General features: G+C 34.1%; 1 protein-coding gene across 41 annotated transcripts; it reads left to right on the forward strand.

Moving 5' to 3' along the window:
* Positions 1 to 14,506: 14,506 nt before the first annotated feature.
* Positions 14,507 to 26,949, forward strand: UREF (urease accessory protein F). 41 transcript variants are annotated; one of them, XR_016050937.1, is made up of 6 exons: positions 14,507 to 14,630; positions 17,226 to 17,295; positions 20,589 to 20,659; positions 21,563 to 21,685; positions 21,771 to 21,900; positions 25,846 to 26,949. XR_016050937.1 is itself a non-coding variant. In XM_088860242.1 (6 exons), exon 6 carries the CDS (start codon positions 25,863 to 25,865, stop codon positions 26,592 to 26,594), a length of 732 nt encoding a protein of 243 aa, XP_088716368.1. In that variant the 5' UTR covers positions 14,507 to 14,630; positions 17,226 to 17,295; positions 20,589 to 20,659; positions 21,583 to 21,685; positions 21,771 to 21,900; positions 25,846 to 25,862; the 3' UTR covers positions 26,595 to 26,949. The 41 variants fall into 41 exon arrangements, 20 of the variants coding, with proteins under 20 accessions (XP_088716368.1, XP_088716383.1, XP_020528310.1 ...); XR_016050916.1 differs by having other exon boundaries at positions 21,614 to 21,685; XR_016050955.1 differs by having other exon boundaries at positions 21,664 to 21,685.
* Positions 26,950 to 27,278: the final 329 nt, after the last annotated feature.

Here is a 27,278-nt window from a genome sequence, read left to right on the forward strand (position 1 = left end):
GGAGCATAAACTCTTCTCATCAAGGCATACCTAATAAAAATATCAAAAAACTAATTCACATAAAATCAATTAATCAAAATACCCCCATAAAATTTCAAGGGTATTTTGATCAATTTAATTTATGTGAATTTTTTTTTATATATATTTTTCTTAAATTCCACTATTATTGAAGAATAGATGCTCTAAATTTCAAGTAATTTAGATTTGTATAAAAAAAATTAAAATTAAATTATGAAATACAATTGCGATTATTGGATCGGTCCAGATTTAATCTGGGCCGTTGGGCTCACACTATTCCATGAGCCCATGGCTCACATGAGCTTTTTCTTTATATATATATATATATATATATATATGTGGAAAACAGTACGCAACGCCTATAGGTTAAAATGAACAGTGATTTGGCCTACCATCATCACCCTTCAAAGTTCATCGCGTGGTCACGATTGTCCGGTAGTGTTTCAATTTTCATTTTTTTTCTATAAATTGGAATGACTTGAAATTTGGAGCGTGCATTCAAAAATAGTAGAATCTATGAAAATTATAAAAAAATATATTTTACATGAAAAATATTTACCGAAATACCTTCAAAATATTTTGGAGGTATTTTGATCAAGTTATTTTTTACGGATAATCTTTTTTATATTTTTAGTAGATGTGCCTTAGTAATATGTACATACTGTCCAAATGTCAGGTCATTCGGATTTGTAAAAAAAAATGAAAAATAAAATACTACCAAACAATTGTGACCGAGTGATGAAATTTGGACAGTGATGAGAGTAGGCGAAATCATTATTCATTTTCGCCTATAGGTGTTAGAAAGACTTTTCCTATATATATATATATATATATATATATATATATATATATATATATATATATATATATATATATATATATATGTCTTTTAAAATTTGTTTAGGTTAAAAAAAGAGAGTCAAAGTGAGTAAAATTGGTCTATGGGGTTATAAGAAATAATAAATGGGATCTCCTTGCATCAAGATATGTTTTAAACTTTGGGTCTATTGAGAAATGAAACTTAAAAACTGGGGGTATGGAGATATTTTTCCAAGGTTATATTATATATGGTATTTTTAATTTTTATCTTTATTTTTTTAAACTTGGGTTGGAATCGGACAAGTTACTCGGACTTGCACGAATAAGTCACCATGGCTAAGGCGTGAGTACTTTGGCCGAGTTGTTTTTATATACACTGATTTCAATAATGTACACAAGAATCTAACGATAGACAATAAGATATAGAATGAGTGTAATGGAAATGAGGATGTTGACATGGATGAATCGCAAGACAAGAAGGGATAGAATTCGAAATAAGTATATTCGGAAAAATTTAGGTATGACACCAATGGGCGATAAGATGAGAAAGAGTAGACTTAGGCGGCTAGCCTTGTGTGGCACATAACTAATATAACACTTGTTAGAAGGTGCGAGTTAGTTCAAGTCGAAGACTAAAAAAGGATAACGGGTAGACCCAAAAGGACATGATTGGGAGTAGTAAGAAAAGATATAAAGACTTATAGCCTCAATGAGAGTATGACCCTTAATAGAGCAGAATGACAAACCAAGAATTGTGTAGCTGACCCTAATTAGTTAGGAAAAAGCTTTGATGATGATGAGACTAGAATCCAGCAATTTATGCTCAACCAGGAAGAAAAATCAAATGATAAATTCTACCCGTTTTTCATATTCATCTCATGTATTATGTTAGGATACAAATCAATGATCAAACTAAAAAAAAGAAAAGCCAATCAATCATTCAACTCATACAAACACACACATGCACAACTTTTAAGACATCATGCTTTAAATTCTAAGGTCCTTTTCAAGTAATCCGCTAGTATTGACCAACCCCATTTCGTTATAAAGAGATCTGAAGCTAAAGCTACTGATTAAAACAAGGAAAAAGTTTATATAAGGATGCTACCTTATAATGTAGAACTACGGATGCCCCTAAAAAATCCATCGAAAAAGGTAGTTTTAATGTCAAAAAACCTTTTGATTGATCATCTCGACATCGAGATGTATAACTATGAAAAATAAAAAGATTTTAAATCTCATAAATAGTGCATTTTACAACATATTATCTACACCGTCCATTTTCAAAATTTTCATATGTTTATAGATCTACTTGATTTTAACCATTTTTAAAATTTTAAATTTTATAATTAGATTATAAAATAGATTTTGAGATAATCCTAAGAACATTTTACATTAAAATTATATACCATGATAAAATTTGAAGGTCCACCTTACCGCTACCCCTATGGATGCATCCGTATGCAAACTGCGGCCTTAAAACAATAGCTTTATATATTTTATACCAACTGATTAAAAAATACTATATTATATAGGGATTGTATACAATGAGACCATTTATCTTTGATACAAGGTAGTCACAATTAATCTTAACAATTAAGTGGCTACATTTATTCTATTGATCAAGTTTGAACTTGCAAAAAAAATTCTCAAACTTTGTAACACACCCAAGCTATCAGATTTCACATCGAATGGTTATAAGTAATTGTGACATCCTTGCATCAAAAGTAAATGACGTCACTGTATACAATCCCTATTATATATAATATTATAACATGTTTTTCACTACCTTGAACTAGCCTATAAATTGCCTTCCAAGTGTCTGAGTTGGAGAATGATTCACGCCATTATCTTACACCATTTCCACATGCAACCTTATGAAAGACCTTCTCAACCACAACCCAGCTCCCTCTTAGTCCTTCCCAATTCACATGTCCCATATGTCTGATTTAGGAGAGTGGAGCTAGACTTTTTTTTTTTTTTTTTTTTAACATTACCAAATAATTTTTATTTAAAGAAAACCAAGTTACAAGATAAATACAAATTCACTAGAAGGAAGTAACAACCAATGAAGATTGGTGTACTCCTTCTTTTGCAAGATAGTCGGCCTCGGCATTAGACTCCCTGAAGCAATGGTGTATTTCAACAGTTATAGTTTTGATAATATCCCATATCTCATGAAACATTATAGTCAACCTCCGTAGTATATTTTCTTTACCTTTATTCCAACCTATAATGTTTGTTGAATCCCCTTTTAAGATCTTCTGTCCCTCAATTCTTGACAAGAGCTTAATGCTTTTCAAAATTCATTAACTGATACGTAATAGGAGATATGTGTGATTCGAGTAGCTAAATTTTACTCATCCAGTCTTGGCTAGCCATCATGAATTAATGGTGAAAATCATCTTTGATTTTTTTTTGTTTTTTTGGTAAGTGATCATCTTTGATTCATGAACTTGTCTAATCATCCATTCAATCTAAGTAGGATTCCAATAGATCTTTCATTAGATTTCCATAACAAACTTCTCAAAACTTCGTAAAAAAAAAACTTTGAATATTTTTAAGAATTCTTTTTAAGAGAAAATCCTAACAAACTTTGACTTTTCAAAATCTAGTAACCCCAGGTAATCTTTTTGAAATCAAAATATTAGAAGTCCCACTTGAGAGGCATGTACTACTACAAGTGGCAAGAGGCCGTCCCAGCCCTAAAAAAGTAGGACTCCCAGACCCGGTTGGGATGATATGGGCCAGGGCCATGACAAGATTGGGCCATGAGTCAGGTCACCACGGTTGATGGCCCGAGGGCCATGACAAGGCGGAGCCAGGGGTTGGACCATCATGGCCCGTAAGGAAAGGGCTGCACCTGGGCCTGGGCCCAGGGTCAGCCTTGACAAAAAATTCTTTATTTTTTCTCTTAATTTTTTATTCTATCTAGCGTGACCCGAATAAGGCAGGGCTGGGCCTAGGCCCGTGTCTATTTGGCTCGGGCCGAGCCTAGGCCGGCCCTCTTGGGTCTGGGCGGGAGCTCTTTGCCAGCCCTAAGCACCTCCTAGAAGTAAGATATACATGTATCCGTAATCTTGGTAGGCCCAGGATCATGTTCCCCATGGACTCCATAGCCAGTGGCGTCCACGTGATTTGTTTTTGCCTTCCATGTGGCATACCATTGCCCATGTACATGGCTCACATTTGCCTCATAATTTTATCCCAATTATACCTCTCACATTAGCATATAAAAATATTTTAATTTTAAAAAGTACCTATATTAGAACAATATTTATTTTCATAAGCATCCTATTTCTAAAAGCCAAATTTACTTTACAAAAATTAAAGCGAGCAATTAGAGAAAATCCTTTGAAAAATTTCATTGAAAGAGCGTGCATGCTGTATGATCTCAATGTTTGACTAGTTCAATACTTGACTAGTTTTAATGTTTGATTAGTTTTAGTTAGTTGGACAGATTAATTTTAACAGTTGTAAGTGGATAAACAAAGTTAGACAATTTTTTTTATTTGTTTAGTAACAACTTTCATATTTTTAAACTTATATTCCAATTTATTATTAGTTTTTTAAAATCTGGTTCTGTTGATTGAATAGATAGTCGTACCACTTTTGATTGGATCCAACTCCTCACTTGTTCAGTTGTTGGTATGATTTTGATAACATTGCTCTCAACTAAGCACTTTATCATTTGCTCTGAAGTCATACCCTAAATCTTAACCAAACCAAGAGACATATGACTCACATATCTTATGCATGGGACTCATGATCATAGTTAACAAGTTGGGAAGTAATAAAATATTGGTAGACCAAAATATTAGTAATAAATCAGTTTTATTTCAAAAAATCGGAGGAAAAAATCAGATAAAAAAATACGGATCGCATAAAAATAAGGTAAGTCATAGACTTGTGAACATTTCGGATTTAGTTAAAAAAAGCATAGTAAAAAAATTGTATATGTAAAGATGACACAATATAGGATTATGATTTGCAGCTATTGTATTGATATCTTAAAGCAATTAAACTATAATTTTATAGCCTTAATAGTATCATTAGAGTAATACTTGACAAATTTTTGTTTAAACTTTCAATAAATCCAGCAACGATACTTACTATGTTGTCACAATACAAAACATATTGTAGATTTATTGAGAGCATAAAATGAAACAATGACAACAATATTGAACAAAATAACTAACTACCAAATAACAACTGTGAACCGAGGTATATGATCCTTTTTCAAAGAAAAAATACCCTCAGTATAGGATTGCAGTTAATTAAAAGAAAACGTAAATACCCAAATATGTAAACTAGTGGTCCATCTAAAATACTATGTTGTATACACCAATGAAATAAAAAATAAAAAATAAAAAAAATCAAAATTCTCTATGCATAAAAAAGCAACAAAATACTTAAGAAAGTTCGAATCTCGCATTGAATTTCTAGCTACCTAAAACTTTAATATCATAAAATCTCTCTCTTGCTCTTTATAAAGATATTATAGGTTTAAAAATAAAAATAAATCGTTGGTTACTCTTCTTCTAATTCTACCTATTATTTTGAGATATACGATAGTTTTGATGTATATCGATTCTATTAAAAAAAAAAAAAATTTAAAGATCTTTTGGAAAGCTCAGAATTATTTAATGGATTTCAAAAAATCAACGATTTTTGAAAAAAAATCATGTTTTTAAAGAAGATTTGCACTGTGCTTATAATTGGCCAATTAAAACTAGCCACCACATATATGAACTACATGGTAGTCATGGATCATAAGCTAATAGTCCAAGTTTTATAAAATTTGGATTGTTTGGACTCATCCTTAGAATGCTTGGCTGCCGGGCTTTGCTTTGTGGCTAGAAGGAAGCACTTATGGGTCTATGACTTCATAAGTAGTTGGAATGATGCTTTTTTAAAGTTCATGCCCTAAGATTCATCAAGCTTGGAATGTGGATGTGTCCAATCTTTATCCTTGTGGGGCATTTCAAGCTTGGAATGTGGATGTGTCCAATCTTTATCCTTGTGGGTAAGAAATGCCCTGAAAGGTCTGATGATTGGCCATCCAAAATTGGTTTAGGATGTCGACGGTAGTATTGTTGAACTTCATGATGAGATCTCTTACTTTATTCTCACCAAAGAGTAGGATCACCATAGAGTATGAGTCCAAATCCCCACTGACTTACCACTTTTACTTACCCAAAAAATTCATCATCTTAAGGCATCATGAGCATGTCATCCAAATTTTGTAAGGTTTTGGCGTCATTTGATATGACTTACAATCCACTATTGGCTATAAATGTTTGTTTGGTTTGGCCAACAGTAAAAAATTGCACTGTTTCGGAATGAAATGACGCTTAATGGGTTTAATATTTTAGGCCTAAACTGAAGAGAAGCAAAGCTCGGTGCTGCCGCTTCAGTCAAATTCTTTTTGACCCAAGCAAATAAATATCTTTGACCCAAGCAAATAAATATCTATAAAAAATATATTTTTTTTTGAATTTGTTTTTTGAATTTTCATTATTTTTATATATTGGTGTGAAGCTTCGGCCTCTCTGGCTAAGGCAAAGAAATATCTATATAAAAGTGTATTTTTTTTTTTTTGAAATTGTTATTTTTAGTTTTTCATTATTTTTATATATTTCTATATAGAAATATCTAATTTATTTATATTAACTTAAAAATAATAATCTAAAGTCTTCTACCGAATCGGCCGAAGCACCGGATTGATTCATTTTTCTCACCAAACCGAAAAAGACCCTAGAGCGAATATGACAACATTGATTATAAGCCTATTTCCAAAGTTTCTATCATTTGGAGTTAGTTTGACCTACTTTCTATCCATGGTGGAGGTCAATGCCTAATTAGATCAATTGTAAAGCTCTGTTCATCAGATAAGCCAACATATAGGTCTTCTGATCAACATTTCTCCCAAACTATGAGGATTTTTATCATGAAATTTAGCGGGAGTGTTCCTCACTCAATTCTTATCATCCATAAGAGGTTCATTCCTCATTGATTCGGATACTGGAAGTGATTTGAGCCGTAATGGTATCACATTAACAGACTATAGTATGGTTGTCGATCTATACTTCAAACTGAGATATGTCCCAATTCTTGAGAAATTTGCTCATGAAATTTTATGGAGATATTACTATGAAATGCTCTACAATCCTAGCAAAGTTTCAAGGCCAATCTCTGTGAAAGAAAGCGTATTAAGAAATAGTGAAAATTACAAAAAACCTGAAGACTCTTTCTATGCAACTTACCCCCAACTTAATTTTTTCTCTCACTTTTTTAGAAAGCGACTTAAGAAATAGGGAAAATTACAAAAAAACCCAAAGACTCTTTCTATGCAACTTACCCCAGCTTAACTTTTTCTCTCACTTTTTTCCCCAAAATATGTTTTTCAATGCAAATACCCCTGAACCAAATAAACAGAAAAAAAATACCTATACCCTCCCTTACTTTTACCTTACCCATACCTCTCTCTCCTCTATCCCACCACCAAAATAGGGGCTCCGTCACTGTGTAAGTGCAGTCTGGAAATAAGGCTCCAAAACTGTATAAAGTGCGGTCCGGCAATAGGGCTCCGACATTGTATAAAGTGTGGTCTGGCTGTTGCAAAGAGCGGTCCGGGAGTTGCAAAGGGCGGTCTGGCAGTAGATGTTATTGGAGTCCATTTCGGTCCGATAGTTGTCTTAGGGCAGTCCGACACTCTGGCAATGTGGTGGTGCGCTCTGTTAATGTGCTACTGAGTCCAAAAGTCAATGTCAAATATGGCCAAAATGGTTTTTTTGTACGGAAAAGACATTTTCATCTAAAAAAAAATGAACTTTTTTTCCTTGGGGGTTATTTGCATAGAAAGTTTATTTTGGGAAAAAAAGTGAGAGAAAAAGTTAGGTTGAGGGTAAAGTCTTGGGTTTTTTTTTTGTAATTTACACTAAAAACTAAGGAGATGATGGGGCAACTTCAATGACCTATATTTCCCTTAAATATTATTCACTCATCTTTGAGCACTCTGTATGTAAAACATTGGAGTATAATACTTCATAATGTGGGAGAGATTTGAAGAAAGGCAGATGATGCTCATCTGTTATTTGCATGGTAGCTAATTGGTAGCTAGTTTGAGGTGGATACCTATTAGCCTGAGATTTTTGGGGATATTCCTATGTTTTAGGTGTTGATAACCTTGAGATCATTTAATTTACATCCTGTCACGTTTTTATGTGAGAAAGAAGTTCCAACATGGGTGTTTATCACATCTAAAATCATCATTATCTCTTAGTTGTTCTACATAACCAAGGGAGGCAATTGGATCAACTGATGCAGAAAAAAAAAAAAAATTTCTTATTAGTTTTTTTGAGTATATCTTTTAATTCAAGAATAGGAGGTGCGGAGGGTATATTTTGTACATGAATTGATATTGATCAATTGGTTGGTTAGTTAGGTGGCTATCTATTGAAGAGGGTAGGCTATGGGTAAAACGTGGCTACCTATTGAAGGGGAAGAATTGGGATAAAACGTGGCTGGGTTAAGAGAGAAAAAAATAGGTGGAGAGATAAAATAGAAAAGTCCATTGTTTATATACTTTCTTACTTTTCTTTTTTTTATCTATTTAAAGGGATATCTCCTTCATTGTAAAAGCGGTGTGAATGAGTTAATAAAATTTGGTCTCGTGAAGAGGTTATTTTGGGGTGGATTCTCTCGCAGACTTTGAGAGATGATATATTCTCTCAACCTTTTTTTTTTTTATTATTGTTATTTTTTCTGGTTTTATTTTCTCCCTGCATCAATTAGTATCAGAGCCAAGTTAGATATGAGCAAGTTAGATCTACAAAGAAGTAAGAGCTAGATATCCGGTTTATTTTACAACGCCACCAAAAGTTAATCAAGCTAATCATGTTCTTATGGATGATCGTTGGGGGCAAGCTATAAAAATTTTGACTAAAGCCCTAAAGGATTTTCCAACTGAAGTATGTGAGAAGAATCAAAGGTTGCAGTGGTTGGAGAATAACCTTCCTCGTAAAGAAAGTTAGGAATTCCGCAACAAAACCAGGGTGTTGATTTCGAGCGTAATGAATATTACAGGGTACATCCGCCTCCTATAGAACGACCATGAGATTTTGGTATTAAAGTTAACCTCCCAGATTTTCATGATAAGCTCCACATCAAAGGCTTTATTGATTGGCTAAGTGCAATTAAGAATTATTTTGAATGGATTGAATTGTCAAAGGAACGTAAGGCTAAACTTGTTGCTACCAAGCTCAATGGGTATGTAGCGGCCTAGTGGGAGCAAATCAAACAATCCCCACTTCGTGGTGAGAAATGAAAAATTATTGACTGGCAAAAGATGAAAAATAAATTAAAAGAAAAATTTTCTTCCTGTGAATCATGAGCAAATTTTCTTTCAAGAACTCCAAAATCTTCGATAGAATAAAAAAAAGAAAGGAAAAGATTATACTGGGGAGTTCTATCAATTAGTTGCTCAAAATAACCTCCAAGAGATGAAAAGATAAAAGATTGCTCGATATGTAAATGACCTTCAACCTACCATTAGGGATGAAGTTTTTCTACATTGACCATAGACTTTAAATGAAGCTTTTTAACTTGCTTTAAGAGTAGAGACTAAATACTAAGGGACCGATGAGCGATTTTACACCCAGAATGAGATTTTACGCCATCCGAAATTTAATGAAGAAAAAAAAGACACTTCAAAGTTTGTGCGTTATCGATGCATCAAACCAGGACATCGTTCGTTTGAATGCTCAAAAAAGAAGATGGAGGTACACTTGACTAAGGAAGAGGAAGAAGTTCTAGAAGATCAAATTCAAGAAATAGTCCTCCATGGTGACAAAAAAGGAGATCCACTTTGAATCAAGCTCAAGGTCGAGCTTCTCCCCCCGAGAGAATGCTGTAGAAAAAAAAAAATATTATTAGTTTTTCTTAGTTTATATTTTAACTCAAGAATAGGACGTGCGCATGGCATATTTTGTACATGAATTAATATTGATCAATTGGTTGGTTAGTTAGGACTATAAATAAGATAAGTTAAATTTAAGGGGTTTATCTTTTGGCAACGTGGCTATCTATTGAAGAGGGTAGGCTATGGGTAAAACGTGGCTATCTATTGAAGGGGAAGGCTTGGAATAAAACGTGACTAGGTTAAAAGAGAGAAAAATAGGGGGAGAAATAAAATAGGAAACTCCATTGTTTATCTTCTTTCTTAATTTTTTTTGTCTATTTAAAGGGATATCTCACTTCATCGTAAAAGGGTATAAAATTTGGTCTCATGAAGAGATTATTTTGGGGTGGATTCCCTTGCAAACCTTGAGAAAAGGTATATTCTCTCAACCTTTCTTTTTTTGTTGTAATTTTTTTTGCTTTTTATTTTCTCCCCGCATCATCGACCCACCAACCCGACGGGTCGATCCGAATCAGGTTTGGGTCCTGGTCCGGTTCAAGTTTTGGATCCAGTTGGTTGGGTCGGGATCCAAATGACTTGGACCCAGGGTTGGGGTCCAAATGACTCAGACCCGACCCGTTGATACCCCTATATATAAGCAAATTATAACTACTGGAGCTAAGGGAAAGATATATTTCCATATCTTACATTCCTTTTGGAAATGAGATGTTTCTTATACGCACCCTCTGCAATTCCAAAGACTTCAAAGACTTCATCACGATAGAAGATAACTTAAGATTGAAACTCAACCCAGAGCAAAAGGGTGAAGAGAATAAGACCAGTTGAGCAACCTTGCATCAATAGAGGCATTTATACATCTATGATATCAATGATTATAATTTTTTGATTTGTAGGCTTTCGCGCTAGCTATTACTTCTTGCTTTTGAGCCGGTTCGTTCACTCAAAGAACTGTTGCTGGTTTTGTAATAGCTACAATACCTGAATCAAGAATATTCGATGTTGTTCATACAAGATTGATGTAAATGAAACATGAAACCTAAAGTTCCTAAAACTCTGCCCTACCCATCTCTATATACAAAAAGATCTTGATCCTATGTAGCCTTGAGAGAATTTGTTACTATATGTGTTTGTTCCTTCTCTGTTGAATAATATTCAAAAGGAGTCGTATCATCTCAATACAAGTACATTTGGTGCAAAAAGTGATACACCCAAAGAACAAGCGTATATCCAGCCAAGGATTCGGGTTTTGCATGATCGAGCAAAGGCCTGGGATAATCCCTTGGAATCTATGTCCTACTCCAAGGCCGCACCTGCTACTTTGCGGGCTTAGATATCCATACCTATTGGGTGAGTTGGGCTATTAAAGGCCTTATGAGTGGTTGTAATTAAACATTTTGATATAATAGAGGATGAAGTCAATGGTAGTGTGGTCCTATAACTATAACATTTGCTGATACCGAACAAAGCTTTATGAACTATGCCAGGTTGAAAAAAACTTATGTTACTTGGGTATAGAAAACTATACTATCCGATAAGGGTTTTAATAGAAACGATCTGATAGTGGTTTTAATAGGTCATCCCTTGATGAGGTTAGAGTATGCTTGAATGAGTGAATCGAAGGCCTGTGTAGCCCTTGTCTATGATGGTGACCTTCAGAGATGAGGTCAAAGCCTCATCGTGTGTCATGACACGGCATGCATATATGATAGTCGTTTCGAGAAAGCGAACCATCTTTCAGGGTGAAGCTTATAATGTGCGAGAGATACCACTAATGAACACCTGCATGGACAGTAGGTCATGGCAACACTGGGTCGGTTTGATAAAGCAACTATGGACTTATTGACTATACTGGGTCGGTTTGAGAAATCAAGTTTAGACCGTAGTCTACATTTGAAAGTAAAGTGCCCCAATGTTTTATTTATTTAATTCCTAGACCATATATATCATTTTCCCATCTAATGAATTTAATTATGTTTGTCTTCATGATATATAATTTTTAGAATTGTTATTTGCATTTTTCTAAGATATTTAGATATTTTATTTATCAAATTTGAATTTATAAAAATATAGGTATTGATTTTAGATTGATTTAATTATTTAAATTGATTTTAGATCAATTTATTTATTTAACTATTTTGTTGGATCAAGCTTTGGCTTGAAGAAAAAGCTTTGTGATGTTTTAGAAAGTATTTGCCTTGAGGAAGCTTTGAATGATTTGTGCATAATATTATGATTGAATTAATTTATATAATTTCTATTGATGGGAAAATGGTTTAAGAAATGGGGGATAAAGGTTCTAACATCTTCCATGTGATGTTGATGATCCATCTATAAAATTGATGACTCAAATCTCTCATCCACAAGTCACCCAAGATCAATGGTGCATATTCAATCTTTCCACAAGTCTCCCAAGATTAATGGTGCATATTCAATCTTACAAGAAGAGGCAAGCCATAGAAACGCTAAAAAACCCTAATCATATATTTGCACTATAAAAAGAAGAATTTTTGCCCATAAATCTCTACACCTAAAATCTCTCTTCTCTCTTTCATATTTTTATCTCTCTCTAAACGCCAAAATAGGGGACACACCCCACTTAAGAAAGAAAATATCACTCTCTCTATCTCTTGTAGAAAATTAGGGGGCACACCCCACTTAGATAGAACTCTATCTCTCATCATGTTTTGTGATGATCTATGGGTTGGGTAGAAATCTTGTTTTGTAATGATCTAAGGGTTGGGTAGAAGTAAGTAGATGTCATCTCTCTTAAACTAGGTTTTATAGGTTATACCTAAGTTTGAGATTTATGATCAAGATGAATTCAAAGTTCCATTGGAGGGTTGGGCCTAAACTTGTTTTTCCAGTTGAGATTAAAGGTTGATCATTAATCTCACGGCATCAGATGGTGATGACTCGATGTGAGCTGTAATAATTGTAGTTAACGTAATATCTGGCACTCTCTTTTTGTTTCTTGTCATATTTAATTATATTGTATTTATACTCCCAAGCATAAAAATTGTGGTCATCTCTTTGATTAAAGAAAATTGGTTTAGTGGCATCAAATTTTAAGATTTTAGATTTGCTAGTCTTTATTTTCTTTGAAGCAAAAGTTTATTCTATTAAAACTACTTGTAAGTGATCTTTGCCAAAAGAAAAAGAAAAAAAAGGGGTGAAAAAACAAGAAAAAAGATATATATATATATATATATATATATATATATATATATATATATCACATTAGTCTTTTTTTCAATACCATTCACCAGAACTGGGTCTCATAAATAATAGTCCTCAAATGAAAAAGTAAAATCAACAATAAAAAAGTAATATTTATGTAAAAAATAAAAAGAAAGAAAATTTGCACAGAAAGTTAAAAGAGAAAAGCACAAAGATTTAACGTGGTTTGGCAGTAGATGTAGGCCATGATGTAAACAAACTTCTTATTCCACTAATATAAAAAGTACCATGCAAGTATGGAGAATACAAGAGTTTATAAGCTCTTTTATATGCTCTAGAATATGATTTTTCTCTCTCTAGAATACCTATCCAAATTAAAAAGCAACATCCTCAATCTCGCAACTAACCACAAAGAAGAAAAAGTTTAATACAATTAATTTTTAGAAAGTTAGATCTATGCTAAACTGGATTCGAGTCTCATAAAATACCAAGGTTTTAATATCGTCGATCCAGATAGAGAATTGGCGGGACCTCACATTTTGATTTATTATTATTTTTTACTCAAGCTCAAAGAAATTTCTCCTCTCTCTCTCTCTTCACGAACAAGTGAACAATTTATTTATTATTATTTAATATGGCTTCATTCAAAAATCAAAACTCTTTTACTTTTGGATAATTTAGAACTCCAAGTTAGCTAAAACTTCACTTAGAATTTCCCATTTTTCTCACTACCCTCAAGAACCCTTTTGATACTCGCTTCACCCTTTCAATGTTGAGTTTTCGTGTTGGCACATGGAATCAACCGCTCCTATTCTGGTGCTGGTCTCTTCTTGCTACAGGAGTCAACAATACTTGAAAATAGTGATATATCTATGATTTCTAAAAATGCCGATCTAGATTGGAAGTGCTCAATTAATTTAGATCGGTTTGATTAATTTCTTTACATGGACTATTAGAGAGAGTGAAATATTAAATATAAAACCTTTAAAGAGATAAAACATTATTAAAATTCAAGGGAAAGAAATAATTAGCTCCATGAAAAAAAGAAAAAAGAAAAAACATGAGTACAAAAGACCACTTTTATCTTTACAATAGCAAGTGGCATTGAAGATTATAACAATATAAAAATAGAAAGTTGGACCGATACATTTTATTACCATGTTGCATTATAAACTTTATTTTGACTATAAATAATGTAATGTATAAAAAACACTCATATGAGACAAGTTTTCAATATTTACACATTTTTTATAGAACAATTGAAAAACCATAATTGGAAATACCACTATGTTTTTATTTTACAAACCTAAAAAGCAAAAAAAATTTAATATTTTTTTGAAAAAAAATTTAAACCAAAACTAGCTGATTCTCCGATCCGAATAGTCGATCCACCGATCTAACCCAATTTTCGGGAAGCCCATCCAGATCATCTCCAATTTTTAAAACCCTTTACAAAGTACAATACAAATACTTTTGACCCAAGGAGTAAATATACTATATGATGTCGCGGGATCACGTTATGCATGACGCCGCCATGCCCGTAAAACCCTCCTCTCTCTTGAATTACCTGCAAATCGATGAGTCATTGGCGAGCTCCATCTCTCTGCAAATAAATATTCGAGAGACGAATTTCTGAGAAGAGGGAAGCTTTACGGTTCAAGCCTTCAAGGTGATATTTGATACGCTTTTGAAGGTAATAAAACGAAACCAAATCTCTCTCTCTCTCTCTTCCAAAATGTGGGATAAGTTTGAAAATGATCTCTAAGATGCTGCTTTAGTTATATCATTTTCCTACACTTAATACTCTATTTGAATTAATTTTTTCTTTTTCTTCAGAAAAGCTTCAAAATCGTCATGAGAATGATTGAATTTTCTAAAATGATGGCGATTCTGGAACTGTTGACACTCCAAACATTGAATTAGTTTGTGGGTGATTGATTGTTACGCTCCTTGATCTATGGCATTGTCCTGTAATTTTCCATACTCAAGTTTTTCTCCTCATGACATTGGTTTAGAGAATTGAAGGATCTTAGTGTAAAAACAATTTGTGTATTTGGGTTTTGGATAATTTGATGGGACATGCCGAGTTTTTTATCAAACGACTGGAGGAGATGTTGTTTTATGGAGACATTGATAAGTGGCCTAGTGGGGGTGGAGGTTTGCCATTTTGTCGACGAAATGCCTGAGAGAAATCAAGTTTCATGGAATGCTACAATTACTGCTTGTGTACAAAGTGACATGTTCCAAGAGGCTTTTGAGCTTTTTGAACGAACACGAGAAATTAAATTTGGATAAATTTGTAGCAGCCATATAGTGGTTTGGAACTTTGACTCATGGAACTATGTCAACAGTTTCAGATAAAAAAACTTTGGATCATGGAAACTCTTTTCCTTAATGGTGTTTATTGTGTTATATTTGTTTGGCCAGTCTCTATAACCCAATTTTAACCTTTTCCACGTTTTGTATTTGTAGATATGATTTATAAAAATGGCTCTTTATGTGGCTGATGGTTTATTATTTTCTCAAATTTCTTGACTTCCTACAGTATTGGATCAACTCCTGGATGTTCTTTATACCAAGTCAAGGAGTTGTTAGCTCGGTTAGATTTGGTGGTCATTGGTGAACCAATTCAAGGTTGCGTTAATAGTGTCTCTCTTTTTCAACAATCTATTTCTCTGGGATGTTTTCTTGGTTAACACTGGGGCCTAGCCCTATGTAGATCTATTGGATTAACAGGAAATATTTGCTGGCATTACTCTAGCTCCAGGTTTTTATTGTAATTTGCTGGATTGGGATCTTTAGAGTAAGGGAAATGGATCAATGGGTACATAGAGAATAGTGGTATTGAATTGGACATGATTTATATTGTAAATATGGGTGCTTGGAGAAGGCTTTCGAAGTGTTTAATGGCTTGGCTCAAAAGAGGATTTCTCCTTGGAATTGTATGGTGTCCTGAGTGCTTGTGCATATTCAGGCATAGCAAAAGAAGTGTGCTGCTATTTTGAGTCTAAGACAAAGGTTTATGATGTCAAGCCCAAAATGGAACATTATGGGTGCATGGTGGATTTGCTTGGAAGAACTGGCTTGTGAGAGGAAGCAAAAGAGCTCATAGCTGGCATAACTGTAAAGCCAGATCGTCTTGGTTCTCTTTATAGATTCATGGTAGTCTTGAAATAGGTGAACTAGCAGGGAAACAAGTCATCAAGCTCAGAAAGCAGGTTCTAGGAAGAGGCGGTCAGGGTGGAGAGTCTCACCTTGTCCCAAATCATCGAGCTCAAGCCTCACAATAGTGGGTGCCATGCTCTTGGCTAATTTAATTTATCGCAATAAGATCTCTAGTAATATATCACATAATATTAAAGAGGATGCCTTTTTCAAATTATTTTATCTTATGAGAACTAAATATCAGTAATCTATGTTAGAAGATGAATTATATATACAAAACATATAATTTCAACATAGCGTACTATTAAGAATTTCTTTTATCATTAGAGAGAATGATATTGAGTACTATAAGAGGGAGATAAAAGTTTCTAATAAACTTTATACAAAGATGACTTTTGAATGAATTTCCATTTGATAGCATGAGCTATTGTCTATCACGCAATCTAATAATGCCATACCTGGCGATTGTGTCATTTCCATAACCTTAACAAATTATACCTTACATGCGTTCAAGACCACCAATAGGATCCATTTTCACAAAATCTTGAAATGTTTTTTTGTGATTTTATATATTTATTTTGATGAACTGAAAAAGAATGAATTTGCTAATAATTTCATTTTACTGTAAACTTGATATGGTTATAAAAAATTACGGTTGATAGTTAAGACATACAGGTTCAGAGGTTAATGGACCTTGATGCCCACTTAAATACAACCAGTTGTTTGAAAGATGCAAATGTTATTGCTAGATCATCTTATCATTTAACTTTACAGCATAATGGAGAATGTGCAACCCATCCACTAAGAGATATAGTCATGCTTCTGGATCACATCATCTCATTTTGTAGAACAATAATCTAAAATGTGCAGTGCACGTACCACTGCTAGTTTCATTTTTTTGGATGGGATTCAATAATATGGAGATATTTTTGTAGTAGCAAATAATCCAAGAGTCAAATATTGCTTGCTCAATATCTAATGCATAAGCTTTTAGAACCTAAAGATCTGACTTTCATTTGATTCTTTTTCACATACATTTTACCATGAAACCCCTTTCCCGTGTGTGTGTTCCCTTAATAAACCATCTCTCTCACCATTGATCTCCCTCTGTCGCTTTTTGCAGCCGCCGCTCTCTCCCTCAAATCGCCTGAAACCTCTTTGTGTATAGGGACAGAACCCCATTTACTGCACAGGTAGGAAATTACACGTCTTCTCCCTAAGCCTCTTCAATTCTTTCATTTTTTTTTCCGCTTGTACTTTTCTCTCTCTTGATTTCAGCTGAAAATTACAGTGAAGTTTAGTGTATAGAATGAACTTCCCAGTATTATTCAGCAAGGTGAAGAAACTGATTGTTTTCAGCTGTTTTTAGCGAGATCAATGCAAGTTTGTTTTTTTTTTCAGTTTGATTGACTGACCTGAAGTTCCAGGTTCTCCCTGTCTGTTTGTTCTTCACGGATGGGAAGTTCAAGTCTAGTATTTCATTTGATGGATCTAGAGTCCCTGTAGTCAATTATGTTTAGACATTGTCAGTTTTTTGTTATTCATCTATGTTTTTCACAAACAATAGTGTCTAGGTTTCACAAACGACAGTGTCTAGTATTCCATTTGATGGATCAAAGGTTTTGATCGTTTTCAATCTAGATGTTTGGTTTTGCTCGGAGAGCATAGGAGGTCATTTTATGCCTACTAGGTCTTATTTTGGTGGGGAAACCTCCGCTATTCTTTTGCATTCAATGCTGTATATGAATTGGTTTCTATTGAAACCTGGGTAGAGACTGACTCAAATAGCAAAATGTCCATGGTAGCAATTTCTTATGTGATGGAGCAATTGTGGTGTAATTGTGGTTCTTTGGTAGTATGGCATTGTGTCTTTTTGTATTTTTGCCTGTACTGTTAGGGTATCAATAGGGTCTTGATTATAAATTATAATGTAGCATGAAATAGAGATATGGTGGGGATTAGCATAATAATAATGATGTCCTTTCCAAAGTTTTGCTATATCCAAGTGAGACAACATACGTGTAGAAGCCAATATTTCTCAAAGGCCATGGAATAAGTAAAATGTAACGCAGAGAGAGTATACTGTATGTAGGCCTATTTTGTGAAAGCAAGAGAGGGAATTGAAGAAGGACCATAGAGGAACCTAGAAATCATCTTGAAATCACCATTGTCTGATGCTTGAGTGTTACCAATTTTTCTCATGGACTAGAAGGCCATGAATAAACAGAATGTAAAACAGAGAAAGGATATTGTATTCGGTCTAATTGGTGAAGGCAATAGACAAAATTGAAGAGGGTTTTTGGAGGAACTGAATGTCGATTAAAGAGAGAGAGAGAGAGAGAGAGAGAGAGAGAGAGAGAGAGGAAAAAATAAAAAGAACTACAATTAAGGAATTGAGTAGTAACTGCAAATCATCATTTGGGATGCCTCAGTGTCGCCAAGTAGGAGTATGTGGCTTATGGGTTTTGACTGCACTCCTGTAATTCTCCTTGAAGGTCTCATTTATGTTACTATAAAAGTAGAACTTGGTCCATATTTCGATGGTTGGGCTTCTTAGTAGCCAATTGGCTGTACCGAGCTGTTTATCACTACTCTTAGTAGTCAACAATGGAGGGAGAAAATTAAATTATTATCATCATCATCATAGCCTTTTCCCATTTAATTGGGGTAGGCTTATTATTTATTATAGCTTCTTTCAAAAATCAAAACTCTTTTTTTTGGATAATTTATATATAAAAAAACAACACTCCAAGTTAATAGCTAAAACAGAAAAAAACTAACTTAATCGGTTCCGTCTATTTTCTTGTACAGCTGATCATTCTCTTGGAGTTCTCATGTGTTAACCTTTAAGTCTGAAAGGCCTTATTTATTAAACCCAAAAGATTTTATATACATAGTTGAATACACTGTGCTAAATTTATTTATATATATATATATATATATATATATATATATATATAGAGAGAGAGAGAGAGAGAGAGAATTATATTTTATGAATCAATTCTGTAAACAGCCTGATGTGCTTTGATTTTTGGCTAAAATTTGCGGTTTTTAACAATACTTTCAATGGATTCGATGCTTAATGGATGCGCTGCAAAACTCCAGTGCATTGATGCTTTTAGCTTCTTTGAGTTTTCAATGAGTTGGGTCTAAGTGATGCTCAGGCTTCATATTATGAGGAATTTTGTGTTTTGTATGAATTTGTTAGTTTAAAACCCTGAGTATTACAAATGTTGGTTTGATTTATTTTTAGGTTTTATTATTTTTTTCTTTTGTGTGTGTGTGTGTGTGCTATGAAATATCATGGGATAGACTTTACAATCATGGTTATTGTATGTTATCCATTTTATTTGGTAGAAATATAAGTAATAGGGTTGTTTTCTATGAGTAATGACGGACAGCACTGGACAAAGCATTTTGCACAATTTTTTGAGATTTAGATTTGATGTTTCAACAAGTATAAGACTGAAATTTTTTGAATCAAGCATGTCAAGAGTTGGTTTTTTGTCAAATGCATTGATTTGATTTATGTCATACTTGTTTCCATTATTTTGCAATTTCTATGCTTTTTATTTTCCAATGAACTTTTATTTTCCATGTTGGAGGTGCCAAACTGTATTTGGTATAGCAATCGCAAAAACAAAATTGATCGCAAATCCTCCCCGTTTTGGAGTTCTCTTTGTTGATATTTAGTGGGTGTACATTCTTCCAGGGCATTCATGGAACAAAATTCAGGTAGCCGACCCCAAGTAGTTGGGATAAGGCTCGGATAACATTCTTCCAGGGCATCAATGGATGCCCTGTTAATTACATCCAAAAAGGGATCGCCTTGATTTTTTATGCCAAGGGCCATTACAAAGAGAGAGAGAGAGAGAGAGAGAGAGAGAGAGAGAGAGAGAGAGAGAGAGAGAGAGAGAAAAGATAATACAATGGAGAAAGTAGGAAAAAAAAACACTAGCAGTTTGCTCTCTAACATATGACCAAAGATACTTACCATGTATCCTATGGATTTTGAAGTGCAGAAGAAATATGTGAAAAAGTGTTTATATGTGATGCAATGCAACAGGAAGGAAGCACGTTGTGTTGCAACCTAAGTGAAATCAGTTACTTATTCTAGGCTCTTGATAATCTAGTTGTTTATGTAGGTCCCTCGTTTGGATATCAACTTAGCCTTCCATAATGACAGGTGCACCTTTTAGGTTTGCATTATCAGTAGGCCTCTAGGCTGTGCATAATTAGGGTTTCCTGTTTTTTAGTTATCATTGTGTGCTTCTGGACATATGACCTAAGTTTGGACAAGTTGGCCAGATATGAGGCAATCAATTGCATTGTATTGAAAGTTTTTGTTAAGTGTTTCAGTTCCTCACAATTTTAAAGTAACTTACATATAGATTTCTAAAGCTGTTAGAATAATTTAGATTTTTGGATAATATTTAAAAATAGAAGTTTAAGAAAAATTGTTCACCTGATATTTGTCTTGCCCTAGGGTTTCAGGGCTTCTTCTTGTTTCCATGGGATTGATCTCAAGGAGAGTATGGAATGATAGAGCAAATTGAGGTGGGTTAATTGAATTAATTTAGTTTTTAGAATGCTCAGTGTGAGTCTTAGTTTTTTCTGCATCATATTTGGGTGCATTTTTTTTTGTTTTCTTTTTGTAATTTCTTACAATAGTTTTAGTTTAAATATTCATATCTTACTTTTTCCATACATAAATTGTAAGTGAGGACGCCTCGGATGTTCATCTGATACATTATGCAAGTATGCATTTTGATGATGTGGACAGTGTAAGTTTTATTCTTGGTATATGGTTTACCATTAAAAAAAATGAAATGGTACGTGGTTTGGTGCTCTTAACTTAGGTTTATTCTTAAATGGTATATGGTTTACCATTCAAACAAATAAAATGGTACGTGGTTTGGTGCTCTTAACTTTTCCCTGTAAATACACAATAAATTGAGAACCAGATTACTTCTCCAAATGATTGTTTAGATCCCTTAAAAGGATCACATCTTCACTTTTTCCCTTCAAACTATCTTAAAACAGAGTTACAAGCCCAATGTAGTGCTGAAATTATCAAGATCTCATTCTTTACGGCTTTGTTGAAATCTAAGAATTGGTTGGCCATCATCAAAATGGGTTGATGGTTGCACTCCATTCTATTCAAACATACCCTATTTATATTATAAACCTACCATTGTTTATCCAGATTAAATCTGAAAATGGACTGGAAATGAATTTCTGTGCTCTGTCAAGCGTCTAATAGTTCTATTGAGAACTTTTATCTATTTCAAACATCTCCCTTGAGGATCAAAACACTTCTAGATTGAGGGATGCAAGTGTTTTTGGTTGCATCTTAAGGAGACACTAGTATCTTGTAATGATCTTTTCATAGATTTCTTAGTTTTTTCTACATTTGATTTGGTTGTTTTTATTTATTTTAATATTTTTTGTGGGATATAGTTTCTTAATTTTTGTTGCAGCTGAATATACACTGCATAGTGGTACAAACAGATTCCAGATGCAAATATTAATGATGGTTCGGTGATAATACCTTTCTTCAGCAAATGGGCATATGGAAATTGGGTAAGTTGTATGGGATTGTATACAATGCGACCATTTACCTTTGATGCAAGGTGGTCACAACTACTTACAACCATCCGATGTGAAGTTTGATAGCTTGGATTTGTCACAAAGTTCGAGAAAATTTCTTTGGAAGTTTGAGCTTGGTCAATGGAATAATTGCAGCCACCCAATTTCACATCCCATGGTCAAGATTAATGTCTCACCTTGTACCAACGGTAATTGGTCTTATTCTATACTTTCCCGAGTTGTATTTTCTTGCTTAGTTGAAATGCGGATTTGACTCATGTATTCTCTGTAAATATTTGGAAAGTGCTAACTGTATCAGTTCTGTAATATATTCATTGGGCGCTTTCATATATTTTAAAGACTTTATTCAACATCTATTTGAAGAGGAATTAGCATGCTGCATTTTAGTTCTAAAGTTGTTTCTTTTAGTTATTTGCAGCATATACGATGTTTGTGATCATACTTGTTTTGCAGGAGACAAAGATCTCGAATGTTGTTTTAAGATATTTCTATTTGGGAATTTTGGTTGAATCTTTATGCATGGATTTCTTCGCTAGTGGTGTACTCCAATCTCCTCATAATGGTCATAGTCATCGTCATTGTTGTGATCATATAGTTGCATAGCCTACTTATCTTCTTTCTATAACCATAGAGCTCTTTTATTCAAAGTAAATACTAAACAAAAAATAGAAAAACTGTACGTGTTTAGAATGAACTACAAACTTTGGGAGAGGCTTCCAAAACTATACATGCAAAGTTTTGTCAAGCTCCTCCAAGATACAACTCTAAGAAAATCGAGGGGAAATAACAAATTCGCTTCTTTTGAAATTGGGGTTCATTGGCCCACACTTGATCTAGACTACCATCTCTCTCTCTCTCTCTCTCTCTCTCTCTCTCTCTCTCAATATATATATATATGTGTGTGCATACATAGATATATACATATATATACATACATATATACATACGAAAAAAATTTATATAAGGTGCACCTCAAAAATTCATCGAAAACATGAAGTTTTGATGTTGGAAAACCATGTAATTGATCATCCCGATGTCGAGATGTATACATATGGGAAAAAAAAGGATTTTAAGTCCCAAAAATAGTACATCTTGTAATGCATAATTTGGACCGCCTATGTTCAAGATTTTCATGCGTTTATCTATCTACTTGATTGGAACTATTTTTAGAGTTTAAAATTTTATAATTATAAATGAAAATAGATTTGACTCCAAAATTAAGTATGATGATAAAGTTTGGAGGTGCACCTTACTTTGATTGTTTAAGGTTGCAACCTTATGCAAACCACGTCTTATACATATATCAATATATATATCTATATATGAGTAGAGCTACCAATAGATTGTAGTAAACTAAAATAAGTAGCAGTTTAGGTTATGCTTCCAGATCTTGATTGGTTGGTTGCAAATGCATGTTACTGTTTGAATTTCAATCTTTTTTCTACAAATTGGATCAAAATGAAATTTTTGATATCTAACAAGCAAACACATTCGACTCTTTAAGAAAAAGACTTAACCTTTTATGAATATCTAATAGCCTCCTAACCTTTCATGCAAGCGACCTATGTGTACACCATGGGACACATTAAACCATACTCCATACTCAGACCCTAGTGCAGCCTCAGAAGATTCCCTATATATTCCTGAGATATTCCATCATCTTGAGATATTCCAAATATCCTAAATTTCCCATTTTGGGAAATTGCAACGTGAAAATAAGCAGGAACTGTGCCAGAAAGAAAAAAAAATCTCGAATTGCAGCCCCAAGGAAGTGTTCGATTTCGGTCAGACCACCACGATCAGACTCCGTGCAGTCTCCAATAGTGACCAAAACTGTCTAGGGCTTAATATCAGGGGTGTGTCCCTGAGTTCATTTGGCTAAATTCCACTCCTTGTGCTGCCAAAATTCTGACAGCCCAGATTTAATCTGGACTGCTACCTTTCTTTTTTGGTATGTTTTTATCTAAAAAAGAACATATCTGGCCATTTTTAGGGGACCTTAGTGATGAAACCTAACCCTAGCCTCTAATACTGAAGATCCAACCTTAGACTTAGGTCATTCAAACGCTAGATCTAGGACACTGTTCCAGCCAATGTCAAACAAATTCATTCAAATCAAATGCCTTAGAAGTAAATTCTTAGGCACCAATCTTCCTCGGAGTGCAATCAGACAAAACGGATATGCAATCTCAAAGATCAAGGAGCAAGACTCATCATCATTGTCTGATATGGGCCCAACTTCAGTTGCCGGGGCCTAGGGCCCGACCTCGAGATTCATTTTTTTTGTGTTCTCTTCTTTTTATTATTTGCCTTCTTTCATCATTATTTACTTTTATCTTACCACTATTTTCTTTGTTATGCTTGTTTCTTTTTAGTGTCGTATTTCAGATTTACTTAAACCTGAGCCAACTCGACTAGTGAGAAGAAAGGTCTTTTGAGGCTGATCTGCTCATAAATCGTCAATAGGTGGAACCCACCTCTTCCGATATTTTAAAACTTTAAGTTTGGAGACCATCTTAGACAGATCGGACTTTTAAATAGTACGCTTAATCTCATAATCGTGTGAACAGTTGTTCCTAAAATGCATATCCAAATTATTTTTAGAGGGTAGAGTAGTGATTTTTTGTTAAGTGTAAGCAGGTGCCATGGTTAGACATTTACCCAAATAACCAGATGTTGTTGTCTTGAATGCTAATTTTAGAATTTCTTGTAGTATTTGTGATTAATATTCATTTTTTGTTTAACTAGAATAGTTGGTGATTTTCAGTACTGGATACCTGATTTGAGTTTTCTTATCACTGTGTTTAGCTTTATCACCTCTGTTCTTCCCAATGGTGTGAACTTGATCTAAGATGCCCCATGCAGACTGATGATGATGATGATATTTATATGGAAAATGCTAGGGTCAGCTCAACAGCTGATGGAATAGTATAAGTCCAACGACTTAGATTGAATATGGATCGATCTGACGGTCAGGACTGTATTTCAGTAATATAATTTTAATATTTTTTATATAAATCCAAATAATATGAAATTTGGAGAGTAAATTCTTCTCATCAGGGCGCACCTAATAAAATATTAAAAAAAAAATTTGTATAAATTAAATTGACCAAAATACCCCGGAAACTTTTCAGGGGCATTTTAGTCAAATTACTTTTTGTGAATTATTTTTTATATTTTTATTAGATTCCACTATTGTTTAAGAATAGACGCTCTAAATTTCAAGTGATTTGGATTTGTAAAAAAAATATTAAAATTAAATTACAAAAGACAATTGTGATCATTGGATCGGCCCAGATTCAATCTGGGCCATTGGGCTTACACTATTCCATCAGCCCATGGGTTGACAGTAGCTTTTTTTTATATATATATATATATGGTTTTGTTAGGCTACACCACTTGGTGGTGTAGATCCTTAAAGTGCCCAACATTTTTTGACACAAAAATACCCTTGAATTGTAATACAAAATTTTTCAAGTAGGGGTATTTTTGGTCATATAGAAGGGTAGAATGGATACTTTCATAAGAAATTAGTGGCATTCTATTAGTAATTAAAAAATTAATATCTTGTGGGGGATGTCACACACCATATCGGTGATGCCTTTGTTCACTATTATTAATAAATGCTTTTGTTTCTATTAGAAATTTCTAGTTTACCCTTGACTAATTATTTAAAATACCCATAAGCAAAAAGTTACTATATTATAGGATAAGGGTATCTAAATGTCAAAAAATGTTGAGCACTTTTTACACCATAAGTGGTGTAGCCTAACAAAAACCACATACACACACACACACACACACACACATATATATATATATATATATATATATATATATATATATATATATATATATATATATATATATATATATATATATATATATATATGATGATTAAGGTCCAGGTTGCTAATGTTGTTGCTACTAATGGACATCAACTTGGTTTGAGATGCACAATACGTTGTTGTTATGTAGTTGCTACCTGCATTATTTCCATCTTTGGTTGTGCATGTTTGTGATTTTCAGCTGAGAACATTATCACTGGCCGCATACAAGATGTGACTCTCTCTCTCTCTCACTCTCTCTCTCTCTCTCGCTCTCATTCTCGTTCTCGCTCATATGGTAAACAGATTGATTAGTTCTTTCGATGGAATGTGATCGGTCTATGGATAACAAGACCATGCAATCTGCTTCTGAAGACCACAACCTGCAATGGAATCAGTGGCAGCTTCTGGACTCCATTCTTCCAACAGGTGGTTTTGCTCATTCTTATGGCCTTGAGGCAGCAGTCCAAACAAGGTTAGTTTCCGATCCAGATACCCTTGAAACCCACATAACCCATATTCTAGAAAACACTGGCAGCCTTCTTCTCCCTTACGTTTATAAAGCAACAATCTCTCCAAATATGGAGACCTGGTTCGAGCTTGATCGAACACTGAATGCCACACTGACAAATGAGAAAAGTAGAAGAGCATCCATTGCCCAAGGTTCAGCCCTCTTAAGGGTGGGTGCTTCAGTGTTTACAGAGATTCCATTTCTCAAAAATATGAGAGAATTGGCATTGAAGAGTGATAAAATTAAGGTTCATCATGCACCAGTATTTGGGGTCATATGTGGGGTCTTAGGGTTTGGTCATGGTTTTTCTCAAAGGGCTTACATGTTTTTGACCCTTAGAGATATGATCTCAGCCTCGACTAGGCTGAACCTAGTGGGTCCAATGGGGGGTGCAGCGCTGCACCACCGAGTGGCGAAAAGTGCTGAAGGATTGGTGAAGAGGTGGATGGACCGACCTGTGGAGGAGGCGTGCCAAACTGGGCCGTTGCTTGATGTTGTGCAAGGGTGCCATGGGTACCTATTCACAAGGCTGTTTTGCTCTTGATTTTGATGTTGAGTCTATTTATTGTGGGGTTTGTTTTGAATTTTTACTAATGATCTTATCTTTTTATGTGTGTGAGCGTCTGTGTGTAAGGGAGAGAGAGAGGAAGAGAGGGAGAGAGGAAATATTTGGATTTCTCTCAAATACCTGAGGGAATGTGAGAGCATCTCATGCCTAGGGGTTGATCTAGTTCTGGTAAAGTTCTATTTTTAGCTCCAATTTGGAGCTTTGTCGTTTTTCAAACTTCACTTTTACCCGGTAGTGCGAACTCTATGCTCAAGATCTACACTCTTCTCTTCTATGTAATTTGCCTTTGCAAGGGATTTCCATTAAGAAAAGGCTAAAGGTTTGATTGCCATTTAGTCGCTGTCATTGTGACTCCTACCACAAATTGTATTTTGTTCATGTCACGATGTCATGTCAAAGTACTGTTTGATTTTTTTTTTTGGTTACAAAACCTTTTTGGCTAAAATTTGGGACGTCTCATCTCTTTCTTAGGGCGCACTTAAAAAAATATTTCTCACGAATATAAATGACCAAATTTCTCATGAAAGTTTTTATTTGTTAAATTTTCATCACATGAAATACTTTTTATTATTTTTTATCATGAGTGCCCTTGTCAAATGCAAGCATCCCCCTAATTTCGCTGCATGAGTGCCCTTGTCAAATGCAAGCATCCCCCAAATT

Source organism: Amborella trichopoda, chromosome 1, assembly GCF_054954075.1.
Source record: "Amborella trichopoda isolate Santa Cruz 75 chromosome 1, AtrichopodaSantaCruz75HAP2 v2.0, whole genome shotgun sequence".
NCBI lineage: Eukaryota > Viridiplantae > Streptophyta > Magnoliopsida > Amborellales > Amborellaceae > Amborella > Amborella trichopoda.

Coding starts and splice junctions, on each gene's coding strand:
- UREF (XM_088860242.1), top strand. CDS start 25,863: ATGGAATGTGATCGGTCTATGGATAACAAGACCATGCAATCTGCTTCT.